Below are 13,888 nucleotides of genomic sequence, written 5' to 3' on the forward strand. Positions count from 1 at the left end.
CAAAGGAATACTACTTGACCATAAAAAAGAATAAAATTTAACGCTTTGTAACAGTATGGATGGACCTGGAGAACATTATACTAAGTGAAATAAGCCAGTCAGAGAGACAAATACCATATGATTTCCCTAATATGTGGAATCTAATGAGCAAACTGAACTTAAAAGGAAAATGGGGACAGAATCATAGATGGAGAGCATAGATTCAGAGATGACAGCTGGGGAGAGGGGAGGTTATGGAGAGGAGGGACTGAGCAAAAGGAAAAAGGACTCATGAATATGGACAACAGTGTGGTGATTGGGGGCTGAGGAGGATATAGGGGACTAAATGGTAATGAAAATATAGAATAAAAATGTTTTAAATAAAGTAAAAAAAATGAGGTTAGGACCAAAACCCTTCAAAAATTTTGTCAAAACACAAACATATATATTTATCTTGTACAAACTAAATTTTAATAGAAAATTCATCAATTTCTGGAAAATGATAGAATGGCTATTGTTTAAAATATTCTAAGAAGGAATATAAAAGACAAAAAGGGAAATGGGATAGTTGGAAATTCATGATATATTTATCTAGATGGTAAGTACACACATGTCTACATTTTTTAAAAGTTCACCAAATTGTATATCAAGATTTGTGCATATGTAAATTATGCCACAATAAAATAATGATCTAACATAAATACTGAAAATTCTGGATTAAAAAAATTGATATAAGTGAACTGGTAAATAAATAAGATAAATACTCAAAGGAGAAGACAATAAGAATGCATGAATCCAGAGAGATATAAGAAATCACTAAAGTTAAGTGGCATCTGCTAATCTCAGTGCAGAATTTCAGAATTGATGGACCACATGTGAAAGATAGGAAACACAGCCTGGAGCACCCAGAAAGTGTCAGATCAGATGTTTGCAAAGTCCTGAGTGTAAGGATACATCAGTTTAAGAAGGAATTTTGTAAAGAAAATTGTCTAAACTTTAGCTCTTGTTAAAAAATAAATCAAGCCCAAGTCTTAAAATGTTGCCGTAAGACTGAGCTCATAATGAAAATTCACAAACACGAGGAAATAAAGTATTATAAGAGTCATTTGAAACAAAAAGCATTAAAATCAGACTCATCAAAACATTAGATGTTAGAACTAAATGATATATAAAATAAATATATACATTATTTTTTAAAGTAAAGAGGAAATTTAAACTGTATGTAAAAAATAAGATCATACTTAAAAAGAAAAAAGTACCAATAAAACCTCTTGACAAAAAAAGTATAACCATCAGAGATCCAAGATGGCTGAGGAGTAAGTGGAAGCTATACTAACCTCCTCCCAGGACCGATCTGGAATGGCAACTAAATTGTGGAGAAATCATCTGGAATAACCAACTGAACAACAGCCAGAGAGAAGCCTTATAATCATGGACAGACAGAAGAAACCACTTCACCGCAACGTGACTGGTACAGAGTGTGGAGAAGATGCAAGAGGGCTGACTGGGCTCCCATGGGTGGCAACTGAAGTGCTGGAGGGAAATTTCAGTGGCTGAGGGGTTCCACCTGATAAGTTTGGGGCCTAAACCCCAAGATGGGCTCCCCAGCCTACAGCACCACAGCCAGAAAGGAACCCAGATAACATCCAGCTGTGAAATTCGGCTGGGTTGCTGTCTGCCAGGTAGAGATGGCTGGAGACACAGAGCGTCTCTTAAAGGGCCAATGCACAGAATGTTATTTGCAGCCACTTACCCTGAGCTCCAGCAAAGAGGGGACAAAGTGAATTAGAGATGCTTAAGGAGAGTCTGGGGATGGTGGCTTTGGAAAGAGAACTGAGGGAGCAGCTGCCAGGATCCCTGTGCTGAGTCCTTCCCCATACTGAGAAGCCATCTTATTCAGGCAAAGCAGTCCTCTCCAAGTGGCATCAGCCTGAGGGGAAGCAATAGCCCTGCCCACAGGAATTATTCTGCCCCACACTGTGGTTATTAAGCTTGACTGATGATTATAGGTTGACTACATTAACAACTGAAGGAGACAGCCACAGACTGTGGATCACTGGTAGTCTCCAACAGGCTGCATAGGCCCAGATGGGGCACCATCTGACATCACCAGGGGCAGACTAAGAAAGATAAGATACTGGTAAACACTAGATTCTACTGAGACTAATTCCACCTCTGTCTTCTTCATGATTTGCATTACTTTCTCTCCTGCATAGCTTTTAACATTCATTTCTTGTCCTTCAAGTTTGTGCCTATTAGGTCACTAGTTTTTAAATTATAGTTTATTTCAAATCTCATATTTTGCTCATTCTTTCTCTTATTCCATTTTATCTTCTGCTTTCCTCTTTTTATTTTCAATTTAAATTTTATTTCCTTTCTTGCTACAACTTGTTCCCATTCCACACTCTATTTCTACCCCCTCTGGACTCTCAAAATCATTTTTCTTGTCATTAGTTATCTCAAATTCTTTTTCCCATTCTTAAAATACCCTATTCTCTCTCCACCTTTACCAATCTTTGCTCATTGGTTGTGGATATGGTGGTCATTGTTGCATTTCTTCAATTTTATTTCTAGATCTTCATTATTTTTGTATTTCAAATCTCAAACTTTACCATTCCCCTCTCATACTCCATTTTGCCTTTCACCTGCCCTTTCTTTTTTTCATTGCTGCATAAAGACACAAATATGGAAAATAAAGGAGAATAAGAAACAAAGTAAAATGAAAGGTCTACCATATATGCAATGAGTTCTCTAAAAATGGGTGGTAGAGACAATGAGAGGAGGAATTATTTGAAGAGATAATGGCTCAGAATTTTGCAGAATTGAGAAAAGTTACAGATCTTTAGAATGGGAAAGTACAAAAGTTCCAAGCAAGATTAATCAAAAGACATCTATACTAAATGTGTCATAGAGAAACTGCAGAATACTAAAGACAAAGAAGTTCATAAAATAGTCAAGAAGAAAAGAAAAATTGATTAAAAGGAAATAGAAATTAGTTGACTTCTCTATAGCAATAATGGAAGCCAGAAGGCAGTAGAATAATAACCTTTAAAGTGTTTAGAGGAAACAACTGTGAACCTAAATTTTTATGCCCAAGTAAACTACTTTTTCAAGATTGTGGACAAAATTAAGACATTCTCAGACACTCCAACTCTGAAAGAACTTACAACCACTGATCCTCACAAAAAAAAAAAGAAAAATTAAATAAAACACAATTAAAGGATGCATATCAGAAAGTGAGAAAATGATCTTAGAAGGATGTTCTGAGAGCCAAGAAGGGATATTGAACAAAAAATATTATAATTATAAACATTTTCATAAGTCTAAAATGATGATAGTATAAAATCACACCAATCTCTAATACATAGGATTCACACAAAATAAGATAGAAATAAAATACTGGGTAGAAATAGACAAAAATTGCATATAGCAACAATGCACAAAATTGATTACATAAAAAATGACTGTTAGGTTTATTCTAGAAGTGCATGATTGCTTGAACAGTGGAAAATCTATAAATGTAATTAATCTATTGCATTAAGAGACTAAAGCAGAAATGCTACATAATCATCTCATAGAGAGGGAAAAAGCTTTTATCAAACAAAAGTCAGATTTAACCTAATAAAGCTTTTAAAAACAAAAGTTGCAGCAAACATCATATTCAAATGTGAAAAACATAGTTCTAAGGAGCAAAACAAAGATATTCACTATCACCATGTTCAGGAAACATTATATGGAAGTCCTGGAAAGTGCAATAAGAAAGAAAGAAAAGGCATGAGGACTGGTCCCAGTACTCGTTATTTGGACACTCAAAAATAATCTATAGTTTTATACCTTAAAAAAACTTTGCCACACATACATACACACATATATAGCAGCATTATTCAAAACATGAAAAATCAAACAAACAAATGAGCAAAACAGAACCAGAGACATGTAAACAAGGAACAGAGAGACAGGGACCAGAGGGGCAGTGGGGAGTTGAGAAGGGGCGAAAGAAGGAGAAGGGTCTAGTCAAGGAACTAGTGTGAATGACCCATGGACATGGACAACTAAGTGAGGATGGACTGTGGGAGAGGGGGGACGTGGGTGGAGCATGGGAGAGCAAAGGGGAAAATGGGACAACTGTAACAGAAAAACAATAAAAAAATAAATTTAACAACGGTAGACAAAGAAATTGTGCTATATTCATACAATGAAATACTATACAGTTATAAAAATAAACAGATTTAATACATACATTAGAAAGTAAAAAATATTTTAGAGAAATATCTACAGTGAGTTTCAATAATGTTTCACAAATACATAAAATTAAGCTATATATATATGTATATGTGGCAAAATTGTAAAGAAAAGCAAGGCAATAATAAATAATATAAATAGGAACCTCTTAAAAGGGTAAAGAATATTCAAAGATAGTGGAAATGCTCCATTTTTTAAACTTGGTAGTGAGTTCATTGCTTTTCGTTTTACTATTATACTTTAAACTTTACATATATGTCATTTAACTTTTCATATGCATGAATTATGAATATTAGAAAAGCATTAATTTCAATTTGGTTGTAAATGCCTCAAATTCTGCTTCTAAGATAAGTATGTAGGTAAGCTATCTACATAAAATAGAAATACTGAGATATAAATCTTGTCTAAAATAGAAAAAGAGTTGAATGAAACATGGAGGGGGAAAGATGAGGGGGAAAGCAACTGTATAAAATAATCCCTATGACAAAGCCAAACTAAAAGATATCAATTTAAAAAGACTTCAAGCATTACATTTAAATATGGCAGAAGATACTCAGTAATAACAGGGATGGAGGAGATTAAAGTATTAAAATAGTTCTGGAATTTGTTAAGATGGTTTATAGTTTTTTCCCTACCTTCCCTCCTTTTTCCTTTCAGGTACTAGAAAAGTCTCTATCTTTATCTAAAGCAGACCAAGTACTGCAATAACTATTTACTGTGCGTCTACTATATGATGGTCACTGCATATGTTGTTGGGGATAGGAGATAAACAACAATCCCTGACAGAAGAGGAAGCTGTTCTAAGGAAAGAGGTAAGTATAAGCTTCTGCAGGGTTTGGGATTAAGAACAATTTATGGGAAAAAAAGGATGACTGAAAGTGTAACACTCTGTGTGGCATAGACATTGAGTACCCTCCCCACATGCATTACTGTGCACAGTTCCCAGCCCCTTGTCATTAGATGAGATCATGAGACTGGTTCTGGTCTAGGAACCATGAGTGGAAGGAATATGAGTCACTTGGAGCCAAAGCATTAAGGAGCTAATGTGTGATCCTCCAGCTCCTCTCTTCTCTTGACCTAAACACCTAAAAAGTATACTGAAATAGTATACCAAAACCAAGGTCAAGACACCTGGATTACTGAATTGCACAGGGAGCACAGATGTTGCTGAAAGTTGTCTTATCTGTAATGGACTTTTTATAGCAAGAACTAAAATCTTATGTAAAGTCACTGGGATGTCAGGGCTTGTTACTGCCCCATAACTTAGCATTATGTGTGTATGTATGTATGTACACACAGCCAAAGGGAATAAAATCAAAGACATATTCCTATATATATGAAATGAATTGGATGCCTGGATTAAAAGAGAACTACATGGTCTCTGACAATCATTCCTAATACTCACCTCAAAATTATAATAGAAAAAATATGCATGAGAACTTAGCCTTACTTCACAGCTTTGCCACTGGTTTGGGATACTTGGTCGAAACTTCTGGTCACAAACAACCTTCCTCATTTCCTCTATTGAGGGATCTGAAGGCACCATGTCGTAATAAGGCAACTGGTACTCCTCAACGATTCCTATAAGAAGTTTGCACAATAAATCTCTCAGAGTGAATAATAAATAAAGATGCCTATTTTAAAATAATACCAATTAAGTCTTCTAGGCACAAATGTTATTATGGAAAATTGGAAAGTCAGGTTTATTAAAATTATGTTATCACTAAAAAACTAAATATATAAGTTTAAAGCACTCAGTTGAATAGTTTATAAAATTTTATATTATAGAAATTTATGTGATTTTATACATAACTTAAACAAAAGTTATATGTAATTATTTTATATAATAAATACTTTTATATAATTAGCTACTATATATAATGTACAATTTTATAAATATATTAAATGTATATGATTTTAATAATTATATAAAATATAATTTACATTATGAAAATTATGTGAAGTTTGATTTACATAACATTCCATTATGTAATTCAAAACAATTGCAAAATTTATATCATGGCCTCATTGCTCTATGAATAAAGTATATTTCTCCATTAAAAAACTTTTTCAAAATAAAATAGCTTTCTCTTTTTGAAAATTGTTAGGCAACCTTTTAAAAGCTAAATTTCTCACATTTGGATTTTAGAACTCCTATACCTAAGAGTGTTTCCGAGAAGCAACCAAAATATATGAAGATGGATGGTTCAACATGAAGGCTAATATTTAAAGAGTCTCAAATATATAGACAAAGACTAAACTTCAGCTACCAGAATAGTACTTGAAGTTGAGAATTTCCTTATAAAATCATTTGAGTTAACTGTAGTCCTTTTAATTTAAAATATGTAAGATGTACCATAATATTAGAAAATAAACTTCAAATCATGTTAATTACATTACTATTCCAACACCTGAAGAAAACTTAAGGACAAAAACCAAAAAGCAAATGTGGACAAATATCAATAAAATTTTGAAAAATAATGACAAACATGTTTGACTCTTACTATTTACCAAGCATGTCCTGAGGACTTTAGATGTTTTATCTAATCATTTCTCAAAACCACTGACTAAAGAAGGTACTATATTATCCCTATTTTACAGAATGAGGAAACTGAGGCACAAAGAGAGGCATGATTTTGCTGAAGGTCACACAGCTAGTAAGTGGCAGATCTGGAACTCAAGCCCAGGCTCGGGGATACCGGTATTCGTGTTCCATACCACTGTATTATTGGGATTGCTTCTACAAATAGTTTCATTTTCCTGAATCTTTTATTGTCTTGTCTATTAACTTATAAGTTTTTCAATTTTTTAAAAAATGAGACTGATGTAAGGCAAAATGAGATCAACACAAAATGCAAAAAGTGACAATGTTTTAATAAGGACAGTTTTTTCATTGAAGAGCATGCTCTGGTGCTGAAAGCTTCACATAAATTAACTGAATTAATCCATTAAATCCTCCGAGCCAGGGGAGTCAGTTTTATTATTACTTCATTTTACAAATGAGGGAAGTGAGACCAAGTAACTTGCCTAAAGTCAGATGTTCAGGAAGTTGCCAAACCATGTCTGTCTCACAACTCTAAGTCTGTCTCACTTGAAATAGAAAACGCTAAACAATTTAATCTCAGTATTTACTTTTCTCCACTGATGCAACAGTTCCATCAGACTGTATGTGTAGGGCTTCATCCTCTCAAACGTTTCCTCTCGTTATTCATCTCTAAACTGCTGGGAGCAGTAAAGTCAGGAACTGTGTCTTTGCTCACCTCCAACCTCCACCTTATTCCCCATACATTTGTCATCACAGGAAAAAAAGAAGAAAACTCTGAGAATTGGAACACTTCAGTTGAAATTCTGTGGCCTTGGCAAGCCATTGAACTTCTTTGGATTTCATTTCTGGTTAAAAACAGAATACAGCTACCTGCATGCAAACTCAAATAAGATTTTCAGGTGTTTTGCAAAGTGTCATTATAGAAATCAGCCCTGGCTGGTGTAGCTCAGTGGATTGAAAGCCAGCCAGTGAACCAAAGGGTCGCTGGTTTGATTGTTAGCCAGGGCGATGCCTGGTTTGCGGGCCTGGTCCTCAGTGGGGGCTTGCGAGAAGCAACCACACATTGATGTTTATCTCCCTCTCTTTCTCCCTCCCTTCCCTTCTCTGTAAAAATAAATAAATAAAATCTTTTAAAAAATTATTTTTAAAAAAGAAATCAAAATTATCAAAAAGAACTGTATCCCTCACCTAAGTGGTAATCATAATATAAAATCTCCGTTATATGCAGGATATTCCATTTTGCCACTTGAATGATGTGTTGAAAGATATTCTCTTAAATATTAAGAAATAAAAATAATGCTTAGAAAAAAAGAATAGAATATCACATATTGTATTCAGAACATCAAGGAAAGGCAGACACACAAAGAATGTGTCCAATATCTTACCTCCAACTGAACACCTTCGGGCTATTTCCCAGTAAACCAGACCAACAGAATATATGTCAGCTCGTTTGAAGGACTCAAAGATATTCACATTCATTGTATCATCAAGCATTTCAGGGGCCATATACCTTTAAAAACATGTACTTTTCAGATTCCATGTGTGACTTTATAGCAATTCAGTAAAACACAATCTTAATAAATCCTGATATAAAATATAACATAGCTTACATTCATTTCACAGGTGGATCTGAACCACAATAATAGAATAAAATTAAATAAAACAGTTACTGACTCAACCATAATTTTAAAAATATTTTAAATAGAATTAGAGGTCATCCCCTCAGTATTAAAGCATGTGTGCCAGGAGACAAGTACTTGAAAAGCACAAGCCAGAGCTGATTTAGTAAGCAAAGCATTCAGCAGGAGAAATGACACTCAATTTCCACCAGTAGCTTGGTGCCAAGGGAAGCTCCTTGAGGGCAAAGAGTATGTTTTATTCACAGTGGGCCCAGTGCTCCAACACAGTGCTCAGCAGCATTCCAAATATCTGCTCTGAAGGAGCAATTTTATCACGCATTGGCTTTAAGCAATATGTACATACATATTGTCTCTGCCAAAATTACAGTCTTGTTTCAATAGGACTAAATCAAAGTAATCTACATTTCATTGGACCTGACTGAGCCTAGCTGTCCTAGGAAGATTTTGAGGATTTTTTCAGAATATTCAGGTGAGGATGCAGCATTCTCCCAAACTGTTTTTAAAAGTTTTAGATCTCCTAAGGGAATCCAGCATCCCAGGCTTCACTGAGGGTCCCTAATGTGGGGACAGTCAGATGGGCAAGTCAAAGCTTGCTTTTTATAGGAAAAGGAAAAGAGGTCCCTTAGAACTGTCCAGTCTGAATAAACTGTACTGAAGTGTTCCTGGGGTCTCATTAAGGTATCCAAGGATCCAAGGGAAGGATTCAGAGGGACTGGCCTTGACTCTCAAATATGGCTTGGAGGCCAACTATGCCAGCTTAGAAATTCTCTATTATCGAGGGTCTTTAACAACTCCAGGAAATGTTTTGGTTGTTTCTCATTTCAAGGTCAAGAAATATGGAATTATACCAACGTGGCACAGAGGCTGAAATACAAATAAAAGGAAATGGAAGCATGTTGGCTTTACAGCCACAGGCTGGCCATAACAAGAAAACTCCAGACATCCCATTACCAATGGGCCTGTCCTGACACATGTGTGGTATACTCTGTTTATATCATGCTTGTTTTTAACTTGCAGAGAGTCAGTTCCTTGAAAGTGGGAACTGTGTCCAAACCCTTTTTATCTTAATACACACCAGTTTGGGAGACTTATGAATAAATACAATGACAGGTAAATACATAAGTTGTTACATCATACTTTCAAATATTCAGAGAACACAATAGAGTATGTATGCATGTATTACTAATAGACCCTCACCTCCATAGTCCATGATATTGATTCTGTATCTGTTGTTTAGAACCTGAGCATATAGAACTGGCCCTAAATTTCAGGTCATTTATGAGCTGTACACTGCTGATATTTTTTTCCTCCATCTGTAGGAAACTGTATTCTCAGGATGTGGCACACTAAAAACAACACACCACCATCATACTCACCAATCGTCGCCACTGGCCAAATTCTGCATCCTATATGACCAAAATGCCAACTCACCTTGCTTTGTAACTGTTGTGCCACTAATTTCTCAGTGTCCCAGAGAAGACTTTTTGCTTTCTTGGGCCTAATGATTTCCCATTTGGACCTGCTGCCCCTCTCCCCACACACATCTCAGGCATTCACGTTCATGGGGCAGTCACAAGTCTTAGTGTGCTACTGAAGTAAGTTCCCTTACCTTTTGGTTCCCACTTTAGGGTTCTGAGGTATGTCAATAGTGTTCAGTACTGAATCGTGTTTCACAGCCAACCCTAAGTCTGCTATGGCACAAGTTTCACATGTTTTCACTAAGATATTCTTTGATTTTATATCTCGATGAGCAATGGCAGGTTTACCTGTGAAGCATGTGAAAAGCATATTTACTTTGTTCATTACTGAAGATTAAATCTCTCCAAAAGGATTTTGAATACTTGGCTCAAATGTCACCTAAAAGAGGTCTTCTCTGACCACCCATTCCTTACCCCAAGTCATTCTCCATCAGAGTATCCCATTTTGCCTTCTTTATAGCTCTCATCACTATCAAAATTGTCTTGTTGACTCATATGCATGTTTAATTGTTTGTCTCTCCCAACCAGACTATAAACTGCATAGGGGCAGAGACTGTGTCTTAGTCATTAGCATGCCTCCAATGCTTGGATCAGTAAGTGACATTTAGTAGCCACTAATATATATTTGCTGAATGAATAGGGAAAGAATTAGCATTACTATGTCCACATAAAAACAGCAAATATTCTCTGATAAAACAAGTTTTTAACTTTTACTACCTGGATCAGCTTTTCTCAAATGTGACCCAAAGACCCCTGGGTCCTTGAGACTCTTTTCCAACTACATATCTGTGTGAGGTCACCTGTTCTTCACATACCTCAACCAAAGCAACATATTAGAACAGATTGAATAAAGAACAGGGATGACAATCCAGACATTAAAGAAATTTGCAAAAAATGCAAAACAAAACCATAATTTTTACTAGACTGTTTTTGTACTGCAAAAACTTATGTAATTTTTTTAATTGTTATTTATGTTACTAGTTAATTGGTTAAATAATTATTATTTTAAGAACATTGGTATTTTTCAATTTCTCATTTTTGGTTCTAATAGAGTAAATATTATTAGACATAATTCACATATACAAAAACTTTGAGGGGTCTTCAATAATTTTTAAGAGACTCAAAGGATCATGAATCCAAATTTGAGAACCACTACCCTGACTATACTAATTAGTTCTTGAGCCAATTCCCTATTAACTTAATAAATAGAAGACAATGAGTATCATTTGGCCTTCAAGTACATAATAAATATTTTTTTCAAGATTACATTAGCCTTCCCAATTATTTTAATTATCAGAGATAAACATTTAAATTATTTGTATTTTCTGAATATAAAGCACTTGTCACCAAAGCAAGATCTCCCAGGTATATATGCTAAACAGCAAAGATGGAGTCACCAGGAATAAAAACATTATGAACGATTAAAAAAATGACAAGGATACAGATGTGAGTTGGTGCTATCATGAAAAAATCTTCAGCTTTATAAAGTAACTTCAGTGTTTCTTTATATTTGATAATTGTAATGAAGAAAAATACAACTAAACACTAAAATACAAATTTATATTGAAGGAGAAAAATTAGAAAGAAAGTACATACCTTGTGTACCAACAATCTCCATATGAAGGTGGGCCAGACCACTAGCTATTGAAAGTGCCAGCTTGATCATCCCAGCCACTGTCACTACGTTTCTATTCAAATAGTCATATAAGGAGCCCTGTTCATGATATTCCAAGACAAGCCAAAGTTGAGTCCAAGTTCCACTATCTAACAGGAAAAAAAGTTTGTTGTTATAAATATATGTGGAGAAAGAAGCCAAAAACTTTTAACAAGTGTCAGAGTTTAAGGTAAATCTGTATTGTTAACAAAGCAAAGCTAATTCCTTCATGGAAAATGCTTAAAGTTCAAGTTAGTAACATAAAAATTCTCAATAAGTTTCTGAAAATGCTGATATATTACAACCTTTTTTATGTGCCCAGTACAGCTATAGGAAGCTGGGAGGCAGTGATTGCAACTGAGCAACTCTTTCTTATTCCCTCTATGTCAATGCCTGCTGGTAATAGCAACCACATTATAGTAGAAACTACTGAGAGATGCATTTAGGTTCTGTGTTGTGTTATAAATTGCTCTTGAGATTTTAAGAAAGATTGTATTCAATAAAAAACAGAAATACAACAGATCTTCACAATGTTTTCTTACTGTTATAGGAGATCTAACATTCTAAGAATGTTCATGTTATTTACTTTTCAAATATGAAATTGATGATTCCCCCATAAGCTTATATTAAGAGCCAAACACAGTAACTAGACATTTTTAAATAATTCATCCCATTTAGCAGAAGAGAAATTAGCCTAAAATTTATCTAGAGGTAGCTTTAGCTTTCAGGATAAAGTATCTACAATAGACCTGGGCAGTCCTGACCAGTTCTGATGCTCAGAGAAACAAAACTATAATGGATATTTGCTAAGGAATTGTTCTACGCAGGGTTTTATGTACATGAGCTCCTCATTATCCAAACATTTCATTTCCAAATCCAGTGGTAATAAATTTTCCTAGTAATGAAAAAATCAACATAACACGATAAAGTTCACGAATAAACTGACCTCGTAAAAACTAACCCTTACTCACACCTCTCTCCCGGCTTAACACCAGTGGCTATCTTTGCCTTCTCACATCAATGTCTCTGTCAGACAGTTGACTAAAGCGTGACTAAGTGTTGCAAAAGGTTTGAAAATGCGTTATGATGAAGGTGATGTTAGATACCATTTGGAATCAGGCACAGAGCCACTGACAAGTAAGTCATTGACAGAGGTAGACTAGTAACTGAAGAAGAGAAAATCAAGAATAATCTTTCTTGTGCATATTGCTTTATAATCCAATAAACATCATGATTAAATTAGGCCATCAAGATGACCCATCAGACATTACTGTCTTCACCACATTGCTAATTAATCTAACCACTAGATAGGTTAGCTTAACATTAGGAAGGAAAAGAAGTTCTTAATAGTTTAACAAGAAATGTTTCATTTTAAACAGACAGAATATATTTTTAAAGAATATGTAGTAAAGAATTTTTCAAAAATCTTTCTTTTAAGCTTATCCTGGCTTTACTCAGTTTCTCTCTAGCGAATAATTTAAGACAAATTATCAACAAATGCAATCATGGCCTAAATGTTCAATAATATTAAACTTCTCCTTTTCCATCTAATTAATAATGAATACTTTCATTATCCCAATTATATTAGATAAAAATAATCATAAATTTTTAATTTTCATAGGTATTGGTGGTTGTCTGATATCGAGATAATTTTTTTAACTAGAGTTTACAATCTCTATCTCCCGAAGTTCTTCATATATTACTGATTTGAATTCTTTTTAATATTGACCGGGGATCTGTTCACCTTTGTTCCCTGTTTCCCTTTAAAGTAACTAGCACACAGTTAAAAGAATAAAAGCTATGCAAAAAGAGAAAAGAAAGCATGGATAATCCACAAACTTTATATCCAGTCTCTGATTACTCAGGGATATATACAGTATTTTATGAATATTATTTAAATACCAGAAAGTTGATGCTCTGTCTTGTTCCACAAAACTCAAAAAGTAAAACTATTTGGGGCTTTTAATACTAAACCTCAAGATATAAATCATAATCAGAGTTCATTAGTAGAAAATCTCATTAAAATTGTGTTGCTTGCCACCATTCCCATAATGTTCACAGAAAGCTTGAGTCCTGGAGTTTAAGCCTGTTGTACAGATGAAAAAGTATAGTCCCAGCAAAGGTGAATATTCAGCTAGCATTCACTGACATATTTGTATCAGTTATCAAACTAATGAAATATTTCTGTCTTGATTAGTTAAAAGCTGCTATTGAAAACTCCCAGTGACATTCCTTTGCCCTGGACACCCAGAGCAAACCCCCCCACACACACACACACCCCAAGATGCCTTCAGAATTCTTCATGACCATCAACTAAAGGGATAAAAGCCAGCATGGCAGGATTCACCCA

At 34.7% G+C, this 13,888-nt stretch overlaps 1 protein-coding gene across 1 annotated transcript in view; it reads right to left on the bottom strand.

Moving 5' to 3' along the window:
• ACVR1C (activin A receptor type 1C) overlaps positions 1-13,888 on the bottom strand; it is a 101,249-nt gene that overhangs the window by 301 nt on the left and 87,060 nt on the right. The window contains exons 5-8 of the mRNA XM_090267567.1: positions 11,481-11,648; positions 10,016-10,172; positions 8,152-8,276; positions 5,672-5,802 (exon numbers count right to left, since the gene is read on the bottom strand). Coding sequence (XP_090123693.1) covers positions 5,672-5,802; positions 8,152-8,276; positions 10,016-10,172; positions 11,481-11,648 — 581 coding nt within the window. The remainder of the gene's footprint in view (positions 1-5,671; positions 5,803-8,151; positions 8,277-10,015; positions 10,173-11,480; positions 11,649-13,888) is intronic.

This window comes from Furipterus horrens, unplaced genomic scaffold (assembly GCF_987537825.1).
Source record: "Furipterus horrens unplaced genomic scaffold, mFurHor1.1.pri manual_scaffold_1, whole genome shotgun sequence".
Classification (NCBI taxonomy): domain Eukaryota; kingdom Metazoa; phylum Chordata; class Mammalia; order Chiroptera; family Furipteridae; genus Furipterus; species Furipterus horrens.